The sequence below is a fragment of the Pseudopodoces humilis genome, chromosome 3, assembly GCF_049639895.1.
Source record: "Pseudopodoces humilis isolate 2021_Gansu_Grassland_sample_001 chromosome 3, ASM4963989v1, whole genome shotgun sequence".
Taxonomy (NCBI): Eukaryota; Metazoa; Chordata; class Aves; order Passeriformes; family Paridae; genus Pseudopodoces; species Pseudopodoces humilis.
In genome coordinates, this window is record NC_142202.1 from 70,138,261 (window position 1) to 70,165,835 (window position 27,575).

General features: G+C 41.1%; 1 protein-coding gene across 2 annotated transcripts in view; it reads right to left on the reverse strand.

Annotated features, from left to right (window-relative positions):
- SOBP (sine oculis binding protein homolog) overlaps window positions 1–27,262 on the reverse strand; it is a 113,732-nt gene extending 86,470 nt beyond the window's left edge. For both annotated transcript variants that reach the window (XM_088053560.1, XM_088053559.1), the window contains exons 1-4: window positions 27,095–27,262; window positions 17,760–17,898; window positions 15,710–15,895; window positions 3,384–3,535 (exon numbers count right to left, since the gene is read on the reverse strand). In XM_088053560.1, the coding sequence (XP_087909686.1) occupies window positions 3,384–3,535; window positions 15,710–15,895; window positions 17,760–17,898; window positions 27,095–27,190 (573 nt within the window). In that variant the 5' untranslated portion in view covers window positions 27,191–27,262. The remainder of the gene's footprint in view (window positions 1–3,383; window positions 3,536–15,709; window positions 15,896–17,759; window positions 17,899–27,094) is intronic.
- Between the last annotated feature and the right edge of the window lie 313 nt (window positions 27,263–27,575).

Below are 27,575 nucleotides of genomic sequence, written 5' to 3' on the forward strand. Positions count from 1 at the left end.
TGCATTTCTTATAAGAAAGGCAACTTAAGGTTGCACCAGTCTTTTTCCTTACAAACTTCCCATTCCAGGCATGAAGCTCCCTGACAACCCTGGCTGTGCATGGATGCAGAGGATACAGGGGCCCAGCTTCTGGAACACAGACACAAATCCAGCACGACAAAAGGCAGGAAAGACTGATGGGCATCTCTCTGACTTAACTCCTTGGGCTCAAAAGTTCCCAAGGCCAGGAAGCTACCAGCTTATTGCAGTGTCTTGCTACTCTTGCTGAACCTAGTGCAGGAAAGTGCTGGGAAGGAGTTAGAAGTTGGGAGCAGCCAGTGCCTAGCTGACCTGGGGCTTTATGGAGCACTTTCAGGGCACTTCAGTGTGGGCTCATGTCAAGCCTTCTCCCAGGTGGGAATCTGCAGCATGCAGCACTGTAGTGTGCATTTGCCCTATGTATGGGAAAAAGATTTTTTTATTAGGATTCTGAACACAGCAGTTGTCATTCAGGGATGGATAATTCACAGCATTACTTAGTGCTGTTCTGAGGCATTAGTGATGACTAATTCTTTACTGCTTAAACAGTCCTATCATCTGAAGCAAGCACTTACTACAGCACTTCTTATCTAGGGGGAGGGAGGGAAGACTGCTTAATGTGATCCATTAGGAAACTCAAGCTTTAAATAAAGTGACCACAAAGTCCTATCAGCTCCCAGAAATGCAGCAGCTGTACATATTTAATGTAATACAACACTATATTGTGGCAGAGATCCACTGTTTAAAACATGCATAAGGCAGGTGAAACGTGACTGTTTTGCTCCTCTGTTTGAAAAACGAGAAAGTGTAGAGTGGCATAACTCCTTAAAATACATAAATAAGCATTAGAGTCATGGAGAAGACAGGTAGGCTGTTGGAATAACAGTAACAGAGCAAGGGTCAGCAGTTAAATCTGAAACTATTGCATCCTAGTTCTTTTGATCTTTTTCCTCAAGACTCCATTCTGTCACTAACAGGTGAAGTGCAAAACCAGAAGTGTGGGGGTCTGCCGGGTTCCACTGTGCTCGTCTTAATTTAAAAGCAGCACTTACCAAGTATTCTGTCCTGGGATCATCTAATCATAAACATACATGCAAGGGGCAGCTACAGATTTCCTCTGCTCAGTCAGATACTGTGAAATACCAGGTTCCACATGTCCAAAGAGAAAGAAAATTTAGCTCACTGGCTTAGCTTTGAAGCAGAGCCAATCAACATGATAATGTTTTCTCACCATGTTTTGCCAAGTCCTCCCACATGACATTTTGTTAGTTTGAAACCTCTTTAGTGAATAATAGGACATTTAACTGGGATATGCTGATATATAAAAATATTAGGAACATCTATTGTGTTTATATATATATGTGTCTGTGTGTGTGTGTGTGTGTGTGTGTGTGTGTGTGTGTATACACACATACAAAATAATGAACACAGAGAGCTTTCTGGATGGAAATACTCAGTGTCTTCCAGAAGAAGTTAACAGAGGTGTCAGAAAGGGAACCAAGGAGAATGTGAAGCTCTAATTCATCCTTTTCTATAATACAAGGACAAGGAGGCCTCCAATAAAGCACAAGGGTAATAAATAGTAAGTCAGGTAAAAGGGAACTTTGTCATATACTGCCTCACTGATTGAATTCATGGTCATAAACTATTACTGAATTCTACTACTAATGGGTTACTAGAAGGTTGTAGTACACTTATGCATTATGTTAACATGCATTTACTTTCATTTAGTGGGGATCTAAATCTCTTATTTTAGAATCTAAGCTGAAGGTTAGAAAGAATACACCAAGTTCTTTCATCTGCCTCTCCAAGGTTTCCCATATTATCTGGTACTCATCAATTCTGGACACACAGGACCACCTAACCAGGATCACTGACAATGCCTCCATTACTAGGAAGTATCCTATCCATGTAAATTTGTGACTGGAAGTCACAGGAGCATCAGCTGACAGAGATCTGCATCCTGGCAGCCCAGAGTGTCTGGACTGTGCCTTGCACATTGTAAGGCATACTGAACTGCATGTGTGCACATGCACATACATCCATGTGTATGTTTATTTTCAAATGAGGAGCATCTAAGGAGTGCATATTTCTCTCCTCTACACTTCTTCTAGATTAAAAAAAAAATGTAAACAGCACTCTTTACAGAATACTTATGTGACTTTTACTTGCCTGTCTGCTCCAGTAGACACTATGAGCTTGATTCTCCAAGACTGCCACTAAAATTCCACTCTACTGATTTTTGCAACCTAATTCTTCAGGCTTTTTTTTTTTTTTTTCCCCAGGATAATGTGACCCAAATTTATAAAGGAGGTTAATTTGCTGTAACATTGTATCTTGAGTCTAGAATCCATATGCACTTATTTGTTATTATGACAGATGTAAAAGACCAGATTCAGAGACCTGAAGTCAGTTTGAACTTAACAGGCTTGGAATGTTCTGTAGCATGAGGGTAAATGGCATCATTTAGGAAACCAAAATGTAAAGAGTTTTATGAACGATAAACACTTCTAAAACAATAAAGTTACCCAAAAGGCTCACACTATTAAGCACTAAAAGAACACCAAAAGTTACGTTTTTAACAACTAAAAATTTGATGTGTTTCTGCTCGATTTTTCTTTAAATGACATGTTACAAATTCTGCTGCAGAAAAACAGCTGCTGAAGTAACCTGGAGGGCATCTTCAGGCACTGTGCTTCAGTGATTACAGCAATTTTTGTAGACATTCAATATTAGGATTGCTTTCTAATTTTAGACAGGGTTAAATTTAAAGTGAGTAGGAGGGGCTTTCACGTTACTCTAGATGTTCTAACACTGCTTACCCCAACCCAAAAACTGTATAGCATCTGAATTTTGTAGCAGTGATAAGTTATTAAAAATTATAAACTTTGAAAGAATTAAACTAGATCTCACTAGCAGCAGCAAAAAGATGTCCAGTATTGTGATGGGACTGAGACTTAGGCCGTAAAAGCATTTACCCACTGGCCATGATCCCAATGCCATGGGACTTGGTGGCACTGTCATACACAACCATCCTCTACTCTATTTCTTTGACACTTCCTCTTAGTTGTGTATGTGTAGGAAGTATCCTGAGGCTCTAAGGCCAAATTTGGAGTCTTGTTAATACTTATTAGTATTTAAATTCCCTGACTCTCACAAAACCCAAGTATCAAGCTGAGAGAAACTGAAAGAAAGAAGGTTAGTAAAGGGCTGACAGTCCAACAGACAATACAGATGGAAAGTGGTGGGACTAGGTGAAACAGAAAACAAAAGAAAAGAGTTTCTATTAGAAGCTAAATGAGACTCAGGCTGGGCCTGATTAAAGCCATGTCAATGTAGGTTATGTCTTTCCTTATTTCTCTTACCTTGTTTCTCTTGAAATATGCTCTTCGGCAAGCTGCAAAGCACTTCTCGCTGCAGAAGCATTTCACTTCACTTCCCATACTCAGGGAATAGCGCTTGATTCCAACTTTCTGGCACCAGGCACACATTATTTGTACATTTGACACATCATCTTCTACAACAAAAATATAAGAACAATGTTTACATGAGATGCAAACACCTTCCTCAGACATCTGCACACTTACTCTTAGATACAAGCAGCACCAGCTCATCTTATTTCTGACTGCCTCACTGTCAGAGAGCAGAACTGTGCCTGCCTGTGATCACCAGCTTCGTCCCCAGGCAGCCAGTGACCTGTGCCAGCCAGACTTAGCAGACTGGCAAAGTTTCTAAAATGGCTGGAAAAGATGATCAGCTTCAAAAATTGTGCACTGCTGAAAACGTCTGGAAATCTCAAGAACCTTTTAGCACGCTTAAGAGCGCATAACTCTTTATTAAATGAGTAACCAATGCTGAAGGTTTACTGGGTATTGCTGCTTTGTTCTTATTACTTACAGTCTGCTGTAGTGAGTCCCTGAGATGCTCTGCTCAGCAAGCTGGTGATAAAACACAGCCAGAAGGTGCTTCACCAAGACAGGTCTCTAACACAAGCCCTCTTCTAAATAAGAAGGAACATAAAACACCCCTTTTCTGTATTATTTTGAAATGGCTAGCATACAAAACGGGGAGCTTTTGTGTGAATTCACAGAAACATAGACTTGAGCAAGGCAGAAGTTGCAGCACTGTGGCAAAATCTGCCAGGTTACTTTTCAGTCATTATACTCATTGGTCAAATTTTAATTCAGGCAGAGTTCCCAAGCCTCTTTTGAGCTCTTCTCTAACATGTGTTACAAATGTGGCATGTGTGCCTTCTGCCATGTAAAAATACCCCAGAGCTTATTTACTAACTTGCAGCAATATCCTTATGTGGTCATCATTCCCACCTCAGCTTCACAGACAACAGCAGTGAATAGTTAATCCTACTAAACAGATTAAGTCATTAACTTAGCAGGAATCTTTCTGACTTAAAACGCAGAATTCTTCACTTCTTATGTCCAGTTTATGATACTGAATGACCTTTCAGTTACAGACAGCAGCCATTGTCTAACTTCTGGGAAAAAAATATCTCTGGAGACTAATTGTTAAAGCAGTTCCTGGTCCATGAGCTGTGGAGAATTCATAGCTTAGAGATTCTGTCATACAGCCATCCTATTTCCCTATAAAGGATTTGTTTTTGAAGCTACGCTGTCATCGTTCTGTAAAATTATTGGCAAACTAATTTTTAGCAGAGTGATTTGGCTCCTTTCCCTGACTATCATAACTCAGAACTACGTGCTGTATTTTACTCACCTTACTGGAATAAATATTGCCAGTTTAATAACTTTTTCCCTTCCACAAATTGTTATGATTTACAGCAACAAATAAAATTCTACAATGTAAAATAATGACCTTTTAGTTTTAATCAGACTGTCTACCTTTAAACCTATATTTAAGGCCAAGTTATAACACAGATTTGTGTTTAATGTATTGTATCAATTACCCTTTAGAGTTGGATTTGCCAGCATTATAAGTGCCTTCATATACTGAACAGGAAGGGAAATCAAAACAATTTGACCAAAATTATCACTAGCCATCTCTAAGGTCAAGAAGCCTGCCCTGAGCTGGCTGTAACATCAGCCAGGCACACAGGGTGCTGTTGTAGTGGCTGTGCATGGGATCATCGCCACTTTCTCTGCAGACTGGTCTTGTCCAAGATGCCAACTACTCCAGCACAGACCAAAAGCTCTTCCCCCCCATTCTTAGCCTGAGTCATTTGAAGTACTTATCTTTTACAAAGGCATCCTGATTCAGCTACTTTTGCACCATAATAAACCAATTCCTTACAGACTGAACCTGCCTCTTTGAATGTACCAGGACAACAGGAGATCCTCTGAATCAAAGGAACCAGACGGCAGACACTTGTTTCAGATAACAGTAACATATATTCCCCTACTGATAAGCAGCATTTTATCTCTGGAAAAGAGAAGATCTACCAGTGATACCTTTCTAATAGCCTTCATTTCTGGTGAGAGGAACTCTCATAAATGAAAAAAGAATATTATAGAGCTGAAAGAGAGTTCACTGACAAAGTAGGCGCTGAAGTAGCTCTTTTTGAAACAGGTTAGCTTGTCCGGGGCACAGTTTTTAAGGGGAAACACAGAGATGCACCACTGGGATTCTCAGGGGCTTTCATGAGTGATTTGATAGGGGAACACCTCAGCTATCATTCAGTTCTTGTTCACTGATTCACAAGAACTGTCTCCCATAGATGATGAGAAAGAAAGACCCACACAATTGCTCATTTCTAATTACGCAGGCTCCCAGCAGCAGCTGTTTACATGGAAAAGCCATGTTATTTACTTCTCTGCACTCTTCTGCAGGACAGTCAGGCTCAGCCCACCTCTTCTACCAAGGACCCCCTAAGATACATCCTGGCAAGGGGAGGAGAGGAGAGGGAGAGGGACCTTCTGTGTCAAGTTGCTGTCTTGCCATGCCCTGTCCAGCAGAACTTCACCACTACCTCACAGAGAATCCTTTGAAGCAGCATGGCTTCACTTGTGATCCACAGATCTGACGGTCAAAAAAAATAGCAGAGAATGGTCTGCAAACTACTACTTCCAGTCACTGTATGCACTTCCAGGAAGTGATATGTGATATCCAGGAGGCATCATAAATATTAGTCAAAATGGTCATCATGTTGAAAGAAGGAAGGGGGAAAGGGAAGGAAATAGTCTAGCTATATAAAAAGAACTCAACTATTTCTCTGTTCTACTCCTTTCTCACCCTAGTCATTAAATAATGTAATCTTTTTCATTTAATGGTAACAGTAATAATAGAACTAGATGCCTCTTCAATTTAATAGACTCAGGAACACTGCTACAAAAGGATTAACTGAGTATGGCCATGTGAAGCAGCCAGGAAATAGCAGTACTTCAGAAGGGGGTTCAGAGTACACACTTGTGGGACAGGACACTAATAAATCACTTTTCAAGTCATCTTTGCTCCCTCACATGTACATTTGCCCAAGTCAATTTTTGATGCAACTCTAACTTTTTGGAATGCAGCTTATCAAGTGAAATCGAAAACATCCAGTATCACATTTCTATGGACCATCAACCAGGTCCAGCCCAACAGGAGGAAAAACTTGATCTAAAATCAAATCCTTTCTTTCAGCTACAAGTGATGCTAAGAACAGCAGAGAAAGGAAGCCATACTTGGTACCAGGGAGAGTACAGAGCTGTGCCCTGTGGGTGTGGATGACAGCTGGGGACAATGATCAAGGTCCAGACCTGACTGCACGCTTTCCTTCTTCATACCAGCTGTGGTAGAGATCTGAGCAGACCTTGTGAAAAGAACTAATAGGCATGTTTTGTTACAGTGTGTTAAGCTTAGTGATCAAAAATCAGGACTGCAACATTGGCTGAAAGTATTACTTCATGTATTTCTACCAGCAGTGAGAAGCAATAATGTAGCCTCAAAACATTAAGACTGTGTGAAATAAGAAAAAAGTCTTGGGATATGAGTGCTGTCATCTGCTAAACACAAGTTAATAATCTGAAACCAGAAATTCAAATCTTGCATTCCATTCAAGATAAAATTCCTCTCACTTTTTCACAGACCTTTGTTTTTCAAGGCCAAATTCTTTGAAAATCACTTTACCAGATTCCTGCCCTGCTTTCAGGAAAATGTATCAAATCCCTGTTCCTAGAGCGCTCAGCTAGAAGAACTTGCTGCTAAGATATCACAGCAAAACAGGAAATTTCAAATCCAGTAGTTTAAGACTGGCTATCTGTCTTCAATCTCTATTCTAATCTTTGTCTGATTAGAACTGCACTAAGAAAGCTTCTCCACTATAATTGTACCAGTTTATTACATCAGCAATGGTCTCCTTTGCTCATAGTCAGACTTTTGCTGGTAGTCTATCTTAGCATATCTGCTTAAAGTAACATGAGCTCATCCTGACACCGTGCCTACATCCATCATGTGAGCTCTCACTGGAGCAGCTCTTCTGATGAAGATCATTCACTATCACTTTTAGGACTCACATAGCTATGCTGACACATGTTTGTAAAGTACAAAAATATCATTTGCAAGTCCTGGCACAGATTATTTTGAAGTGAAAGAAAATACTTCTTAATAACTGCTTTTTTTTCCCCTTCCATCTGGGCCTGGACCTTAATGACCTGCTTTTGCAAAGTGTTCAGCATGTTCTCAGATCTGTCATACTTATGACAGGTAGCATGGGCACTCTTACAGGTGAGAAACAGAAGAGATGGGACTGACACAACTGAATAGTAACAGGAGGACATTCAGCAGAACATATATGTTGTTGTCCTCTGTAATTAGACCAGGTAATAGAAAGATAAATTCTTTCTGCACACTGCATCTAAATTTCCAGCCTCTACTTTTCTGAGTTCTCAGCTCTTCACAAGGAGAGATATTGTGGGAGTTACAATATTGTGTTTTTCTGCCTCTGGGTTGTGTCATTACAGGTGGAAGAAGTACTCCCTGCACCCACCACACAGATACTGTTCAGTTACATCTCCTTGTGGTTTTTATCCTGTGTAGTTTTCATAATGAACAATGCAACAAACACTGAGTGTTTGCAGTGCTAAATCATGTTCCCAAAGGGAGTAGTTTGTATAACAAGATAAAATTATCACATTATAATAACTAAATATGCATCAGTCTAAAGCATGCTTCAATTAATCATCAAAAGTTTGCACTGCCTCTTTAGGTCTTAATTAAGCAGAATGTTTGGTATTTTTTTCCTTTCAAACCCATGTGAAGGAGCTGCAGAAAATTGTTCCTCTTAAACCCAATGAGCAGCAGTTTACACTAATCGATCTTATATGGAGCCATAATTTAAAGAGGTGGGGGGAAGTGAAGGAAGGCAATGAATACAATGGAGTAAATCCATCATGAACAGCCCTGTCTTTGTCTAAGCAAACCAGCATGATCTATGGAGTTTAGTGCAATGTTCCTAAAATCCCTACAATTATGGAGGGTTAAATCCTGATCAGTTTACTAAGTTTTAGGTTGCAGCACTCTACTAATACTGATGGGCCCAGTTGAGCTGTTAGGGCTGGGTTTGACTCTATGATCTTGAAGGTCTCTTCCAACCTAGCGATTCTGTATTTTCAATTTTAACTCCAGCTTCAAAAAGTTAGGTTAAATTAAATGCAGCTACAGCTCTAATCCTGCATATTATGATGATTCAAGGGCAGGTACTTCAAAAGCTTACTTTCCATATTTTCTTGCAAGAAATTCAACAGGAGATACTCAATTCTTCCAGCAAGAAGATAACATCTCTCCCAAAGGTGCCCAACCACAGTAATCCTACGCAGGAGGAAGACCAGGAGGATGGAGTGCTTGGGATTGAGATCCCAAGTACAGCACCTGGACAGCATGAGGCCTTTGTGAGACCTCTGCCTTGGCTGTGGTTTTATCCATGATCTGACACAAGAAATATTTTGGCATCCCATCCCTCCTCCATGTCTCCCAACCAACCAACTCATCCCTGGCATGAGTTTCCTTCCATCACACTATCAGAAGCCATGTCTCTCCACCACTACTTACATCTACTCTTCCCTCTTCTTCTCTTTGCTTCACCCCACCCCCTCACACAGGCAGTTTGGATCCCAGGTTTCTTGGGTAAGGAGCTATATTAGCCCTTTTACTTTGAGCTGAGAACTGCACTGGTGTATATATATCTTTAAATATTTTAGCTGCTTTCACTATTACTTTCTAATGAAAAGCTGCAACATTTCCTTTTTAAAGACTTTAGATCTTAAATTGACTTGAGCATCTGCAGCAATAACAGTAAAGGCTCACTGTTTCCACTGGGACCTGCCAGGATTTCAGAACTGGATAATTCCAAGTTACCCGCCTGCTGCTCCTGAAATCCCAGATCGCCGTTGAAGAAAACCAAGTAGCATGTATTCAGATTTTTCATCCCCCAAGTAATTCCTGAGACTGTTGATCCCAAGCAAGGCAGAAGCACCATTAGTCAATTTTCTTACACCCAAAATGCTTTACCAAATTAATCTCAGACTAAAAAAAGTGAAGAAGCAAAACTCCTGAGACATTGCTGCAGATCCCCTAGTGATACCACCTTAAGCGCTGATCCTCTAAACATATGGGGCACATGACAAACTTAAAACTCAAAAAAGTACCTTAAAAAAGTAATTACCAGAGGAAGATTAAAATATAAGGCTGACAATAGAAAGCTTGCTGCAGCCATCGCTATGGAAATATCAGAGCCTCTATAATGCATTTCCTTTTAAGGACCAGTCTCTTCAAGTTCACTACTCTGCCAATAAAGCAAAATGTCCCAGCCTCTTTTGAAAAAATCATTTTGGGGAATCACGGCCTGCCTACGTTTTCTATGCATGAGCTGAGGTGCATTCTTATGCATAGTTCAGTAGGGACTGAATGCACGGCACAAAAGCTGGGATTTGGGCAGGTTTTAAACATTCAAACAAAAAAAGCACCTATTTCAGCCAATAGAGGGGGAACTCCCTGTGTACTTTGAATATATGCTATTAAGGTGCATACATGGACTTTATGCTTTTCTTTTTAGCACAAAGGATACACTTGGCCCTCCACAGAGAGCAAAAAACATCAACAGTGGGCTAGATGGAGCAGGCATCCTGGCAACCACTGGCATTTAAAAACCCAGGCAGTTATAACCCTGTGATCAGTGTAAATTTGATGACGTTTCAAACTGAAAACAAGAGAAATAATTTGAAGAGTAGCAACTATAGGGTTTGTTCTAATGGTCTTTCTCAGAGGGCAAAACCTACAGGTAGAGAAATTGTAACACTGATCAGCAGCCAGAAGATATTTGTGACATACTGAAGAGGGATCCAGAGCACAATAAAATGAAAGTCTCCTAGATATACAAACCTAACTAGATCTGATAATGTGGTCTTTACTTAAGGAAAACTGCCACTTGGTTCTGCCTGGGATCAAACTTCTTGCTACTGTAGTCATAGATCCAATTCCTCAGTAAATTTTGACAGATGATCTAGGAATTCATTGTAAGTGGCCTGCTAAATACCATTTAAAATATTGTTTATGCTTTCAGATTCCTCCAATTCAATTTAAATATTGAAGGAGGTTACAGCAGGCTGTTACAGAATGTTTGAAGGGCAGGAACTCTGCTTATTCCCATATGTTGCACAAAGTTACTCATCTGCACTTGTATTTACAAAATCTCCTATAAACTTTAATTCTAAAGCAATGCTAAACCCATAATATAGAAGACCACTAGTTTCTTCTTATAAAATAACTAAACACTTACTTTAGTATTTGAATCTGATATTTCTTTGCCAGCCTAGGTCAGCACTGGTAGTGCTTCTCCTTTCATTTTGCCTCATCAGATACCATTCCTCCAGCCCAGTCTTCCTTCACCAGTTTCTGATAACTTCTGGTACAACTCCAGTCATTATCATTTGGAACCTAACATTATGTTGAGACACTCATCTGTGGGTTGTAGGATTTACATCCCCTTTCCTTCTCCAAATGTACTCCGTATCTTTTGAAAACTCTGGGAGGGAGCATTACTTTTCCCTTGTACTTTTTTCCTCTGTGGAAAGCTCAGTCAACTGCATGACATCATGCTTTCTGCCTCCCCTTCTACTGTGTCCCTTGGCAGTGACCTCCCCTCTCAGCACAGCATTGCAGGAAGCCGGTTCTCGTTTGGGATGCTCAGAGCAGCCAGCGCACTCTGTGCATCACCTGTACACAGAAGGAGGCAGGAAAGGGATGGATTTTGTCAACCCTCATGCTCAAAGGACTGACCAACCAGCAGTGGTACCCCCCTACCAAGGCTCTGCCATGGGGATCACAGGATAAAATAAATCAAAGAGCACTCCAAAAAAATGGGAAAACTGAGACACCATAGCCTCCAGCAAGGTGCCAGGGGAAGAAGGCAGCTTGTTCTCACCCGCATTGAAAGAATTTTTTGCATTCTTCTTTGACTACTCTTGATTTCAGCCTTCCTTCATCCCAGGTAACAAGAGTTGCCCAAACTTGCCTGAGCAAAAGGGCAGAGTCACCCTAAGTGCCCTCTCAAATTTACTCTGTCATTAAAGGCTGCAGAACAACAGAAGGTTTGCACACTACAAACTAAGGCCATATACTCCCTGCACAACCATGGTGAGATTTTTAGTTCTGGGTCATTCCAGACTATTGCATTTTTGTACCTCAGTATTTCTATGGAACTTTTAAATTGGAAAAACAACCAAGCAAGCAAACAAATAAAAAAACCCACCAGCCTTCTTTACATTTCTGTGCAGAAAATAAGAACCTTCTAACACCAAGCAGAACTAATCTTAGGCTCACTTTCTTGCAATAGGCTGTAGTCAAGTCTAACCCTGAAGATCACTGAGAATCTGCTGCCAGGTCTAAACATAGTTATCAGCATGCTGGGCAAGATGGACTCTTACCAGCCACAAGGAGACTCTTGCAGCAGCTCTCTGGAGGCTGCATTGACTACTTTTATGCTTCCAGATGCAGGTTGGATGGCTGATGCTGACTTATAAAGTCTGGAGGGTTAAATTCTGATCGGGTTAAATTTGATTTGGGCACTGTTCCAGTGTGGTCTGCCTGGTGCTGCAGATCAGGGGAACACTCTTGCAGATAGCCTCCACATCTGAGTAACTTGCATTCTCCTGGTGAAGGCTTCCAATGACTGGATTTAGCATCTTCCACTGACACACCATAACCTGAGTCTGTAGACACTCAGTACACCACATAGGGCCCATGCATTTAACTCAGACTTTTTTGGTTTTTAATTATGAGGCAGAGCAAGGAGAGAGTGCCTTTATTGAATTGGTTAGTAGCATCCTAATGTTTTCCAGAATCATATAAGCAAATTGGAACCTAACATTTCGTTTGACTAAAACAGAAATCTGAACAGCTTGAAGACAAAATTTTAGTCAGACTGCTTAAAATTATTTGGTTTTCAAATTTAAAAATAAACAACCAACCAAACAAAAAAACCCCAAAAAATAAGAAAAAAACCCCCAAAACCAACAATAAAACAAAAAACACTTTACTGCAAAAGAGTTATGAGGGGAAAATAGGTAATTTTGTTAACTCTTCAAGGTTTTAAGCCTGCTCATACTAAATATGAATGCAAACAGAACACTTGTTCAAAGCTTTCCAGCACACTCATGGAAAACCTAGTCTGCTGAAATCTTCAATGACAGCTTCCTAGACAGTTTAGGATCGGCACTCCTTCCTCCTCTTTTTCAAACTGATAGGTATTTCTGATAAAGAATCATATTTGCCTTCTTAGAAATCCTATTTTCCTCGGCTTCCTGACTGTGTCTTTTCTACCTCTGCAATTGCTACCTCAGTGCACATTGCAGAGTATCCTTCTTGTTTCTCTTCAGGTTTGTGAGTATCCCACATGCTCTGCTCGCCTTCCTCTTACATGTATTGAATCTGATCAGCAAAATGATTCAACTAATAATTCAATGGACCTGCTTATCCTCTTCAGACCATTACACTGCTGTCTAAATGAATACCTCAGCCTGTCTCTCTGACACCTCTTTACTTATGCTGACCCTTCTGTTCAAGATCAATACAGCAAGAATTAAAGTCTTAATAATTTCTCCCTGAGTGCTCACTCCATATTATTTGCTCAATAAGGATGGACTGCACCATCTTTCCTGTCCTTCAGGTTCATGATTTAGGTATCATTTTCACCAGTGGGCACTCCCTTTCGAGCTATATTGAAGTCTTGTAGATTTTTCTCCTGTATAACATCTAAAAGATTTTCTCATCCATTCACAAACTCTGGACACATCCTAATTCTTAGCCTCCCAGCCACTACAGCCCATCACTACCTGGTGTTCTCTCTGGCCTGTAATGTAACTTTGCCCTCTGTGTGTCCACACAAAACATTCTGCAAAGATTCCTTTTTCTGCCCAATATTTTAACCTTGAAACTTTCTCTTGGCCTCTTTCTGCCTCTCTCTCCTGTCCCCTTACTTCATTTATCCACTTCAAATGTGGATAAATGCTTTGGTTTTTGTGGCAGGTCAGTCATAGCCTGTCCCCCATGCTGAAAATGTCAACCTTCACCTTATTCATTAATGATTTGAGTCAATTCATTTGCCTGCTCAACTCAAAGAAGCACCTTTGTGCTGTTTCCAAAGTCATCCCCTATGCTTGCAAGGGACTCCAAGAAAACATCCCCAGAGTTACTCTTGTCTGGCTTTGTATCACTCTGAAGTTTTCTGCTTTGATGTAGTGCCCACAAAATGGTGTCAAAGTGCAGTGCCAAGACCACTGCCTCGCACACTGGCTCTCCTGGCGCCTTTGTACTCCCTTTCCTACCAGTTGTTTCTTGCCAGGCTCTTCGGGGTGATCATGGCTAGGGCACCTACGCCCTGAGATAAAACAAAACCATTACTACCCATGCTACTTGCAAATCCCACAAAGGTGCTGATCCTCCTCCCTCTCCAACCCTCCCAAGCTTTGGTCTCTAAAACAAAGGTGAGATAAATACATTCATCTGCTCTGAAGTCATGGTAATCTAGTGCTCATTACCGATCATAGGATAAAGTCAGAGGAGGCAGAGATTATGCATTCATATCTCCTGCACAGGTACAACAAATATTCATTGTTAATGAATTAATTAGAAACCTAAAGGAGGAAAACACTTACGAAAAGCTCTCTCTACACATTACCCTTAGAGGTACATTTGAACACAGGATCATATGTTGTAGGTGGACAGGCAAAGAACAGAAGGCAGTTGACTTGGCCAAGATTCCCTTGTGTCCACTTAACTACTGTTGCAGTAATTTGTTTTTCTACTTCATAGTTCAATCTCCTCCTGCTTATTTGGTGTCATAAAAATCCAGCAACTGTGGCAATTTGCACAATGCATGCTATAGCCTTGTGTTCACATACCACAAATTCAGCATTCTGGATTCATTTGTGACTCAGATTGGAGGGGAAAATAGCTTGGGATGGCACAAGCCCTTGATTAAAGCTTTAGGGCCAAATCAACAACAGCTGAGGATCCAGCCCATATGGCCTGAGATCTTTAGCTGTGTAAAGGCTGCAGGAATGGGCCCAAATAGCTCTGGTAATTAGCAAATATCATATAAAATAGATTGAAAGTCTTTGGCAAGGAGCGTGTATTGAGTAACATTTGAAAATTATTCATAGCATATTATATACTTCTTTAGAGATAAAACTCAATGGCATAACAATAATTTAGGAGGGGCAACTCTAGTCTGTTAATGATCAACAGTCAAACACTTTCTTGAATCAATCAGTATTTTACAGCTACCTTTAGACAAAGTTACGAAGGGCGGAGGTGACCATCCAACACCTGGGACCTGATCCTACAAGCAGTTCTGCCTCTGCAGAAGCATCCTAGCACCTGCTAGGATCTCTTTAGCACTGTGTGGGGAGAGCTGATGTTCTTGGGCAGGAGTTTCATGTCACCCTGTATTCCTCAGTGCCTTGGTCACTCAAGAACAACCACAACACCACCCAGGGTTGTCCACGGAAGCAGGACTCAGCCTGCTCCTATCTGGATTCACCAATTTTCACACTGTGTGGAGCAGTAAACAATAACACAACAATTAATCACCCTGGTGTAGCCGTAAGAGCTCCTTTCACAGATTACAGTAAGCAGCATGCAGAGGGGAATAAATCATTTTTCATGCAAACCCTGAGGAATGGCATGTTAGAAAACCACTCCTGATAAAAATCTAATGAAAATGTAAAACATCTCAGTGCAGTCTCCTGGGTAGAGTCAAGATCATATTAAACCCTTGAGAGACAGCGGTCAGGGATTTCAATGGGAATCAAGAGACAGTTTCCCAGTATGAGCTTGTTAATCTGATATAAAGACATGATACTGATTTGATGGCTTTGTCTCTTTCACTGTTTCCTTCATACAGCCTATTTTTAATTTAATAATTCTCCATTAATTTAGTTAAAGGCCTTATTCACCAGAACAAAAATTATTTTTTTTCCTAAAAGCAAATGCTGTTGAAGTGATGAAAGCAAAATCCAGCATGAGGAGTGACACAAGCAATCTAAGTTTGTTGTCATTGCATTTCAGGAGTTTTTCAAGAATACTGAAGTGATTAAAGCCACTCTCCTGCTCATTTTTAAAGTTCCCTGTGACTGGATTTAAATAATTTTGAAATCAGCCCTCTTGCTAAAATACCATGATGCAGTGATCTCAGGACACTGTCAATAACAGTAACAATTTTTACATATTCATTAGGATTTACCTGCTGGTGGCTTTATGAAAGGTGGTGGAATTAATGGGACAATAATAGGTACATTCCCATGATCCTTCGACCCTGCTGGTGAGTCTGATAGTCCATTTCCTGTAGCAAGCCCTGGGTAGCTTGGGTTTATATTGTACGGTGAAATAACACTGTCCTCAGGTAATTTTGGTTTTGGCAAAGAATTTTCTGTAAAATACAAAGAACATATTATACAGTATGACACATAAATTTCTTAAATGGCCCTACATACTTTCACCAATCTCTTCATTAAATTACTTACCTTAATACAAGAACAGTGCATAAAAAAACCCAAGTTTTTTCCCTTTTAAAGAAATTTATACTTTCCAGTAATCTTCAGAAGTGCTCCATTTTTTTTTCAAAATCAAAACTCATGCTTTCTTTTTGCAGAAGGTAAAAGGTGGGATTATTTTGTCATGCATAGCCTTAATATGCCTGATTTAGTCATCCTATTCTTGTACTTCATTTCTACTGTTTGTATGGTGATCACACTCAATGTGCTGTGGCTTCACTAGTACAAGGAGCATGAACTGAAGAATAAAAGAATTCCTGTTCTCTATAAATAGTGAGCAGTAACAATGAATGAGTAGTAACAGAATTTAAAGAAAGGAACAAAATATTGAAATCACATCAAAGTGTGCATAAAATGATGACAGTTATTATTCTAATTCTTTAATCCCAAATCACCTCAGGATTCTTATTTGTATGAATTTCTCTAATATATCTCACCCATGGGACTCCCTCTTCTCCCATCTTTCAGAACAAGAAATGTGCTTTTTCCCCTCCCAAAAATTTCATACAGCAAAAATTTCTACCTGTCACAGGCATGTGACATCTATGGTACATAAAACATACGATTTGTATCATGTGCCTATAAAAAAAGTATGCCACAAATTTCATCAAGCATAGACTGGAGCCAGTAATCTTTCAGTAAAAGAGGTATTTATTAAAACAGAAATAAATTAAGTGCATTACAACACAAGCACAAGTTTCTTCAGAGGCAGCTTAATGACATTATGTTTTCATTGAAAAATAAATATTGATCACCAATGTTGTTATAGAACTAACAAGCTGCAAACATTCAATTTTAACACAATTAGGTTGTTTCACCTTACCTCTAATTTTTTTTTCCTTTTTCTAGCCATCTGTCCCTCAGCACTGGTCTCTCTGGTGTCAGTACTCATTGCAACACTCACTGAATACAGTGCTGCTGCTGGCTATCAGAAAGAAAACCCAAACACTGCTGTGCACAAACACAGTGAAAACTAGCACTCAAAGTGCATAAAAGCTGCTGGAATTTCCTCTCTTTACCTCACCTTTGAGGAACTCCCATTGGATAAGTCAAGATGCAGCAATTTTCTACTCTTCTCCTTACTCTGATGAGAAGCCCCTATCCATTCCCTGAGACTGAGGAGCCAGAAGGCAAAAACTGAATGACTGAACAAACCAACAGGCTCTCATCCTTTACATTTTGAATCAAAAAGATTCGGCAAGGTCTCAAACAGATTCCATCCATGGAAAACATCTACTACAGTGCAGAAGACAAAGTACAAATATGGATGAAAAGCCTTTTGTGAATATTCACACTTGTTCCTACATGCGTGAATATTCCAGTTTAAAATCTTTCAATATTTTAAAAAGTTGTAGGCCAACCAGACTTAGCATGGAAAACAAAAGGGTTCCTTAAAGCCACCTGGCTAAGAAAGTACTCCCTCCTTTCTCCAGCTGTGAGTAGTTTATTGATACCACAGGCACATGGCTTTCAACTGACACATGAAAGGCATTATTTGTGAAGATATATATCAGTATATAACAATATATCAATACACCAACAGCAAATTCGTTAAGTGACTTCGCTCATACCCTATCAGGTTCTCTGTACCACAAGGAATTTTTATTTTAAAAAACAGATATTTTTATGTAAAGCAACCAAGATGCAAGCAGCAGAACATGCTTTGCAATCAACACCAATCAGACAGGTTGAGCGATTAATCCTTCTTTACATGAACACAGAAACATGAAGTCTCGTTACCTTTGAGAACAGAAATGTGCTGGCGGCTTTCCCCATCTGCTGAGTAGTTCCTGAATTCAATATCTTCTCCATCTTTCAGTTCTACCTTATCATAACCATACCAGCCAAGGAGCTCATTCATAGTGTTTTCAGCAAAGTTCTGAAAGAGAAAAATTACCTACTTATTTATGTAATCAATAACCATTTGGAAGGAAGGGAGGACTGCATAAATCGAACCATATCTGTGCTACATGAGGAAGTGTCAGGTTTGGCCCACCTCCTCAAAGACTAATGTTCATTTCATAACTCAAGTGCGTAAAGTGAAATGCATTTAAATCTCTGACTGGCACATGTAATTATGACAGAGACTCATATGTCTGTAATTTAAAGAAAATGAAAAGGAGAGTTATTTATGACTTTTACTCTGACATTCAACATCAGAAATATTTTAACGTACATTCCTCACACAAACTTGTCTGTGTTGCCATAAAATATTTAAGACTGAAGCAAGAGAATAACAGAAAACCAGGATTTTTTTTTCAACCAGCAGTTAATCAATCTTACTGCGTTACAGTCTTTTCAGCTGGAGCAGGTCACTGACACAATTACAGTTCCTTGAGGTGCCCATGAAGCAAATCAAATAAAATCACAGCAGACATTTTTTCTCAGTTATAAGCCCTTGCATAGTCAAAGCACTTAAAGATTCTTCACTGTGAAAGCATTCTACCATCATTTTTCATACAAATATTTCTTATATTTGTTTAAGGAAACCTTTCTCAATTTTGCAGTATTTATTTTCAAACCAATTTCCAAGCGGCTGAGTGGTTACATTTTATGTTTGTATGGAAATGCAAAGTATGGAACATGACTGTCATAACCCTCAATTTCTATTAAAAATATGTCCTCTAGGTCATGAAGCAAAAAATATTTCTGTAGAAAATGCTCATTACCGGGCCAGGAGATTTAGTGGAATAAGTTAAGAAATCTGCAGCCAAGCAACAAAGCTTTCTGAAACCAAATAGTGCCACAGAGCTCTACAGCTTATGGGTTTAGGAAACTACCAAAGGAAACCAGCTAATGAATTATTGCAATGGCAAAGATCAGTTTAAAATAGTATGACAACTCTAAGTTGAAACCAAAAAACCACACACAGAGCCTATTTGGTTTTTGTGTTTTTTTTTTTTATTAACACTCTTCTGAAACAAATTCCAAACTTCGTATTCCTCCAAGATCTTGACTTCTAAAATAATGCTTCTGATAAGCACTGTCTCCTGGGACTCTGGCAAAGGAATAAGGAGAATACAACACCAATTCAAAACAAATGGTAAATGTCAAATTTCCAGGTTGCCAGATTTTGTCTAGTAACTGCTCTAGCTTAATTTTTGAGTGGAAGAAAGTCTAATGATAGAACACAGCAATTCTCCAGTCATTTAAACAAATAAATAAAATTAATCAGATGATAATTGCTTTTGAATTCAAAGCTACAGCAGGCGCTGTGCCCCAGAACCTCAGAGTGCTGCACTGCTCCTGGCTCATTCATCACACTAGATTACATAGGTGTTCCTGTCACTCAAGGAGCACTGTAAAGCAGCTATAAGCAATAAACACAAGCAATTTGTACTCTTCCAAGAGTATCATGTGTGCAATTATGCTACAAACACATTTCAGGAAAAGAAAACCCAAAACAAAACCCCAAAGCAGACCCCTAAAGCATCCATTTCCTTTTGGTTTTTCCTTTTTGTGTTTTCACCTTACTGTCTGATGGAAGTCACAATTCTGTGGCTGTCCTGTGCAGCCTCAAATTGCTGGAAAATATTCCATCATGCCACCTCCACTTCTGGACTTAGCATTATAAGTATGATACCTGAATTACACCACTACTACAGTTTTCAATGAGTACAATGCAGTGTAAATGTGGCTAACTATTACCTAAATCATTTGAATGATGCTGTGTTGTCTTTTAAACACCAGCAAAATGAAAAAAAAAAAAAAAATTATTGATTTTTTGTTTGGTTTATTTTTTCTTATCTTTTCAGAAAACTCTTCTCCTAGCATTGAAGAGTCCCGACACACTAACCCCTTTTGTAACCCATGGGAACCCAATAACAAAATGACCTGGACCTGGGGAGCCAAATCTCACCAATCCAGCTCACCCAAAATGACATGAAAGGGCCCATGGAGGCCCAAAGGCAAGGTCTGCCAGCCCTCCCTTGCTTTGCTAAACTTCAACTATGGAAACATAGCCCTAGAGACTAATCTAGCAAGGTAGAGACCGACTGACAAAGTCTTACCGATTTAAACCCCATGCAACCAAATTAATTGAGTAGCTCTAAATTTGCCTCCTGTGGATGCTTTGTGTTTTATTTGCGCTGCTGATCAACTCAGACAATGAATAATTTCTAATTACTTGTCAAGGAACACATAAGCAAGGTTATACATATGTTTGTTTTTTCATGAAAATTCATACATTTATGTGTCCCTTCGAAATGCAGTCAAAATGATGGTTGGGTTTGTAATGGCACCAAATTTAAGTACCTTTCACGTCTCATTTAAACCATCCATGATAAGTGATGCACCAAAATGAACACTCATACTGAAAAAAAATACATTGGATTTCAAAATCACTCATCATAGAGATCTGACTCTCTTATAAAATAGTAAATCAGTGGGGTCCTTTCTACTAACTTCAATGAGAATACAATGAGGTTGCATGCCAGGAATAACAAAAGTAAGCACCTTTTAACGCTGATTTCCCCAAAAGAGTGGCTAGGATTAAAAAAAGACCCAAAAAACCACAAAAACAAAACAAAAAAAAAAAAAAACAAGCCATTCTCCTCCATAATTTATCTTACCTACTACAATGCTGCAAGTCACCCTCAATACCCTTCTCTCAGTGACTAACAGCCAGAACTCCATTACACCACACTTTACTCACAGCAAATGGAAAGCATGAGCCCATCCTCAGCAAGCTGAGTGTCAAACCTGAGAAATGTTTTTTTTCCACGCTGACTCTCTTGCACAGATCTGTATCCAAAGAACAACATCACCTTCCCTCAGACTCCTGACTACAACACCCATTTGCAGAGATGTCTAACACCCTGACAGTTGAGACTATGCTGAAGCCACTGCCCTGAAGCTGACCACTATTAATTCATTGTTTTCATGCATTTTCCCTTCTTCTGTTTCAATGATAGACACAATACATGTGGATTCAAGACATGGTAACAAGACGGGATTTGTAAAGACCAGAGTAGTGGCAATAGTCAAAACACAAATGAGATAATTTTTCTCTGTGTGAATGCAAGGGAAGGGAGAAAGAGGAAAAAGAAAAAAATAAGAGAGACAAAGACCAGTTCTTGGTGAAGCTAAGGAAAGGAAGAAATCATATTAATACACAACCTGTACATGCAGAGCAGAACATCACTGAAAGATATATAAGTTTCAAAGGCTTAGTGAAAGGAAGGGTGACGATTGTAACACTCAGGCTTGAGAAAAGCAGGAACATGGACTCAACATTGGAGCAGAAAAGCAGGAGCAGCAGTGATCAAGCAGGCTAGACAGGAGCCAGAGGAATTGCAAGATAATAGATCTGCCAAAGACCAGGGAGGAGAGGTAAAGGCAGAAATGACCAGATGGAGGATGTGCAAGGACCTGCATTTCGAAGCTTTGGCAGGAACAGGACAGCAGAGGCGTTAAGGTAGTCCATGCTTACTTTCAGACTCATTCCCCAAAAGGATGTGGAGTGTCTGCAGGATGAGGCTGCCACCCCAATCCCACAGCTGTGCCAAAGGGTTGGGATGATGTGAAAGACAAGCACAGAGAGAAAACCTTGCTCATAATCAATAAAATCTCAACAATCACACTGCTAAGCTGGGACCCCTACATCCCCTCAGCTGAAACAGAGCCTCCCTGCAGGGACCCACAGATTTCACTGCAAATGTACAGCACAGAGCCCAGCTTCAGCCAGGTGTGGAGGCAACGCTCAGTCCCCTGTGTGAAAACAGAGACTGAGCCATGGTGTCACCCACAGTGTGGGTCAGCATCAGAGCTGAGAAGAAAACCACAGAAATCCTGTCCCATGTCCTTCCATGCTCATTCTGCCACGCTATGCACCAAGCAGACAAACTTTTGAGACCACAGTGGAAACACCAGTCCCCCCTGCAGCTGCCAGCACACCCAGGCAGTTGGTTAACATCCCACAGGAGCCAAACCTCCTGCTCTTCTCTAGCTGACAGAGCACCATTACAGCTGCTGACTGCCCGAGCATTCACCATGGCTGCGGCACAACCAGTTCATGCCTGCCAAAGAAAATGGCCCAAAAGCACACCGGTGGCCCCAGTCACGCACCACAGCCAAAGCCCTTCCTTCCCAATAGATGGCAGTTCAACTTTTGCCCACTGCTAAGTCCCAAACCACTTATCACCACCGTGGGGCAATGTGTAATTTGCATGTTTTAACTGCATGATTTCTCCATTCTTGTACTACACAAAAATATCTTCCTTCCTGGAAGGGCCAGGATAACTGTTCTACTCATTGGTATTTCGACTGGAATTTGCTCCCTGTTCCCCTGAAAGATGAAGAAGAGTGTGTTGACTCGCTAGACTGCGGTTTCCCTCCTTTCTGACTTATATGCTAGGCAGTAAAAATATAATCACATTTTTTCTCACTTTAGGATTCATTTCGTCATAGCAGTACACCTACAGTTTTATTTTTTACATTACAATGCATAATTTCCCAAAATCTTTGCTAATTAATACATTCTCAAGCTATGTCATGCATCTCTTTCTATCCTAGATCTCCTGACTTTCTTTCTCTATGAACCTTATTCACAGGGGGCAAGACCTGGCTTTACCGAATGAGGCCTGGCAAACACGGAGGCAGGAAACACAGGGGAGAATGAGTCTGTCAGACTCATTTTCTTCTAGGTTTTACTGCTGAATGTTTATTTCAGATCTGGGAGGAAGCATAGTGGCTCCATTCCATTTCCTTGCCTGCATAACCCACTCAGTGCAGAGCCCCACAAATTCACTTTTCACTTTCACTGCATCAAGGAAATAAAAATGTTTCTAGAGGCACTATACAAACTTGGATCTTTTTTCCCAGCCCCCACATTCTTTGCTTGTTTATGTTGTCACCATACCGAATTTTATGATTAGACCTTTACTCTATCAGAAAGCAAAATTCCATGATGCTTTACTTTCCTTTGTCCTCTCATGTATGTTTAGTTCTGTGTAACCCGCTTTGTTTGGGGAAGCATTATTTCTGCAGTGCCCTGCCAGGTGAGGCTCCCTGTGCAGACAGGAAAGCCCTTTGCAGCCATCCCACAAAACTTCCATGCATACTCCACAGAAAAACCTTGGTCTCCTGAAAGAATACAATTGATAAAATCTGTCTGCTTTTCCACTTTCCCAAAGATATTTTTTGCTTTTCAGGAGAGAAGGGAGGAGTTTCCTTGGAATCTTCCGAGCGCTCTGAGCAAACGGGCTTGCTCCAGGCACAGGGCTGCTACGCCTGCTTCACCACTTTCCTCCTTCTGACATCAGTACTTTCAAATGCCAAACAGGGACTATTTAAACACTAAACTGAAAAATATTCTGATGAGTTTACTAGTAAATGATAGGGCTGCCCTAAGCTTTAGGCATCAGGAACAATGCCCAATTTTAGATACAAATTAGTTATTGAGAATATTTATGGACACCAAACTCCTTGGCCACATGGAGCAATCTTATGAAATTACAACTCAAATTAATTCCTTACCTTTCAACTGCTAGAGACACACGGATGCACAGATTGCCTCATCCATGCAGGAGAGCTTCCAGTACAATTCAGTACTGTATGTAACCTCACTTCACAGCATTGCAGAGCACCTAGCTATTCCTCCAGAGCAGCACTGCTTCCTGGCAGTAGGATGGCAAACGGAAATAAGCTGAGGGCAGATGGATGGGGGATCCACCACGGTGCCTAGATAAGTGCTCTCATCAATTAAACTTTTACAAATATTTTGGTCTTAAAAAATAACAGTGGGTTCCCTGGTGACAATACGTTTGGATCTATTAAGTGTTTTGTTTTTCACCAGCAGGTGAAAAATGGCACCAAATGGAATTTCAGGATAACTGTCTGCTTTTCTTCCACGGCACGAGGTGAATGGCACCTCTGGAAGAAAAACTGGAAAGTCTCACCTGAAGGAGGAAGGAGGACAAAAGAAAAAACAGCTAGAAAATAGGAAAGAGTGGCTGTAAAGGTCACAGTGTAACAAAACAGCTCCTCGTGAATATATATTTCATTGAAACATAATATCAGAAAACTATGCAGAGTCACGTACTTTTTGCACACAACATTGTATCAAATTAAAATTTGTTATAATCATCGTTATACATTAGGTTAGCGATAACAAAAACGTAACTCAATATCTGGCATAAGGAAAGAGCGAGCAACCTGAATATCCATCCAGTCATGTTAAAATCAAGCTGTGACACTACTGCTGGAAAACACTAAAGCAAGCAGCGAGGTGTTGTGATCCTTCTCGAGTAAATATCTGACTGTATCAAACAGCAAATCTCGAAGGAAGTCTCTGTGATGAGGTAATATTATTGCTCATTCATAGTGCCTTGAATTTACCGTACTTAAAATAGACACTTGTACCAATGGTCTTTTTATTATCCAAAGGGGGGAAAAAAGAAATCACATATACACCAGTCCTTTCTCTTTCTGCTAGCAAAGGGAGGAAATTCAATCCAATGTGGGCTGAAACCTGAGTAGGTCAATGTACACCATGATAAAATTCCCTAACCCCTGAGCCAAATTTCCCTGAGGGGGCCCTCCTACTTCTCCTTTACTTTCCAAGCTGACTTTTCCATTCCCTCTCTCGTCTTTTCCTCCCCTTCATCTCTTTCATTTCCCCTACCTTAAAGCCTTGATATCTGATCTGCTGCAGATACTCAGGTTACAGTTTTTACAGCTTAGGCTGTCTATTGCTGTATACATTCCTTTCTTTCTGCTCTGCTGTGATTACTTACCAGAGCTTATTTTACACTGGTCCAGATGAAAGCAGCTCAAATGAAGGGAAACAGTCAGCCTGTTTGAACATTACAGATACAAACCTACACAAGGGCACATTGTGCTCCCTCTGTCATTTCACTGCAAACATTTTGCACACTGCAACCAATTCGTTACATTATTGTATTCTCCGGGTTTATTAAGAGCAACTAGACATCTGCATTCATCAGTAAAGAAAAAGGCTAAATGATTGCCACAGAATTTTAACTTTCTCAACCGGTCAAAAATTCAAACTACTTCTTTTTCCTTCCCCTTCTTTTTCCCTTCCTAGATGATAGCAGCTAACTGTCCTACTAAACGCATAGCATATATAGCATAGTTTATGCTGAAAGGTGGGCTATGGAAGGTTCTGCCATCAGCTGTCTCACTCTCAACCAGAAATTACAACGGTTCATAATGTCCTTTCTACACACATTTAGTTTTTAAGTCAGCTGAAATCTTGAGGTTCCTAACCTTAAGCAGTTAGCCATGATTAAAAAAGAGAAACTCTCTATACGAAGGTTAATGCCAGTGCTTAATACCAAAGCATTAGTTTAAAATTGTGTAATTTTTCTCCTTCACACAATGTTGTTTTTGTTTCTTCCTCACCCTTTCAGACAAACATCTGTTATACTGTAGAAGAACAACTATCTCCCAAACCGCTGAGTGTGCCTGCAGCCAAAGTAAACAAAACAAACCCAGAGGATCCAGCACAGTCAGCCTTTATATCCAGCCAGGATAACATTTCACATGTTTTGATTAAAATTAGCTAATTTGTAATTCTAGAACCTATGAAACTTAAAAGCTGCAATCCATATAGATCACATTAGGCGATGCTCTGAGGGGCCAATGCCCTGTACTACAGACCTCTGCAGTCCTCAAAACTATGTGGGATTACAATGAGCAATGACTCTCTGGTAGCTGCACAGAGCCCTCTCCGAAAATAGGATGTGTCACATATCTCACAAAGAAAGATCCCGCTCCTCTGGACATGAAGTTACTACAGTTTGTTTCCAAAGAGATGCACCAACACATTATTTTGTTCGTGCCCCTAATGCTACCCTTGTCCACATTTACACTTGAAGTGCACACAGAACCATGTACACGCTCATTACACAGGCAGCAAGAACAAGAACGCCTGCCTTGGGCAGGAAAGGGCACCTAGCCGAAATCAGTGGTGTGCGAAAGAGGGGAGAGGGGAGGGAACGGTGCATTCCCGTTTAATTTTATATGGGGAGATCAATGTTCCGGAAAGCAAAGATATTTTCACTAGGTATCATGCATATTTATACAGTCGCCTATATAGTATACATACTACGTGAACAAGTGACATATTCCAGGCAGTCTTCCACTTACAATCAGCCTTTTAATAAATGACATATTCAAATTAAATCTCAGCAGCTTTATCTCGCAGCCAGACTAGGCTGTTTTAGTCACTTTATCTGTTCATTTAACAATAAGTTCAGCTGAAGTCTAGCAATACATTGTTACCAACTTTAGGGAATTAGAGACATCAAACAAACAGACATGGAACAGACATGGAACACAGGCGCAAAAATTAGGACTGGTCCAGCCTGGAACAACGAACTAATGATAAAAGAAGTTCCAAAATAGCGGGTTTGTGCCATCGCAACCATCCCAACATCTGGAGCGGCCGCCAGAACACAGCTAGAGCGGCACCGGTTCCTATCAGGCAGGACAGCCCACCGCGCGGTAAATACACTTCCATCAAAAGCAGCCCTCGGACAAGGCACCTTCCAGCGACACCTCTGCGCTGCCGTGAGCCGCGGAGCGAAGCGGTACAGCAGAGGAGGAGGAGGCGAGAGGGAGAAGGAGAGAAAAAGGGGTCTCCGCGCTGGAGTGCGAGACTGATGCACGGCTCAGACCGCAACGTTTCACTTTGACAATTTAATTACACAGTTGCAGCTGGCTACTGAAAAAAGGACAGAAATACAACGTTTAAAAGAGATCCCTTTCTTTCCTAACTTTAAGGGCTTCCCAGCTACCTGAGGGGATGGCTATAGAAAGAAAGAAAAAAAAAAAAAAGGCAAAAAAAAAAAAGGCCCATCATTGGCACCCGAGGAGCTTAAAAGCCCAACGAGAGAGTTATTTTTAAAAAATAAATAAAGCTGGTCAATGAACAGGGTTTGCAGCCTGTGAATTCGTCTCTGTTTGCAGCCCAGGAGGCGGAGTTGAGACACATTCAGTGCATCCTACAAAAAAAAAAAAAATGACAAGAGATCCTTTCTTATTTCATCTCCACGCTCGGAGGCGGGGGGTGCGGGGGGGACCCCGCTCCCGTCCCCATCACAGGCACCTACCTTCATCTCCTCGTTGATCTCCCGCTTCACCGGGTGAGCCGGCTTCCTGCTCCTTTTATTTTCGGGAGGTCTCCCTTCTTTCTCCATTTCTGCCATTTTTTGCGCCTACTTGGTGGTGGTGGTGGTGGAGATGAAATGGCTGCTGGTGCTCTGGGGGGGCCGGGAGGGGCGCGGGGGGGCGGCGGCGGCTCTCAGTGGTGGCAGGCGGCGCCGCGGAGGGCCCGGGGGGAGCGCGGCGGCGGCGGCGGCGGGCGGGCGGGGGGCGCGGGGGGGCAGGGGCGCGGGTGCCCCGCCGGGTCAGCCATCTTCTGCCTCGCCGCCGGCCCGCATGGGAGCGGCGGGGCGGGCAGGCGGGAGGCAGCGCGGAGCGAGCCGGCCCCGCGCCTGCTGTGGCACTGCTGGCGGGCTGCCGCGGAGGGGGCGGCGGAGGGAAGGGGGAGGCCGGCCCCGGGCCGCCGGCGGGCGGGGCTTGCCGGCCCCG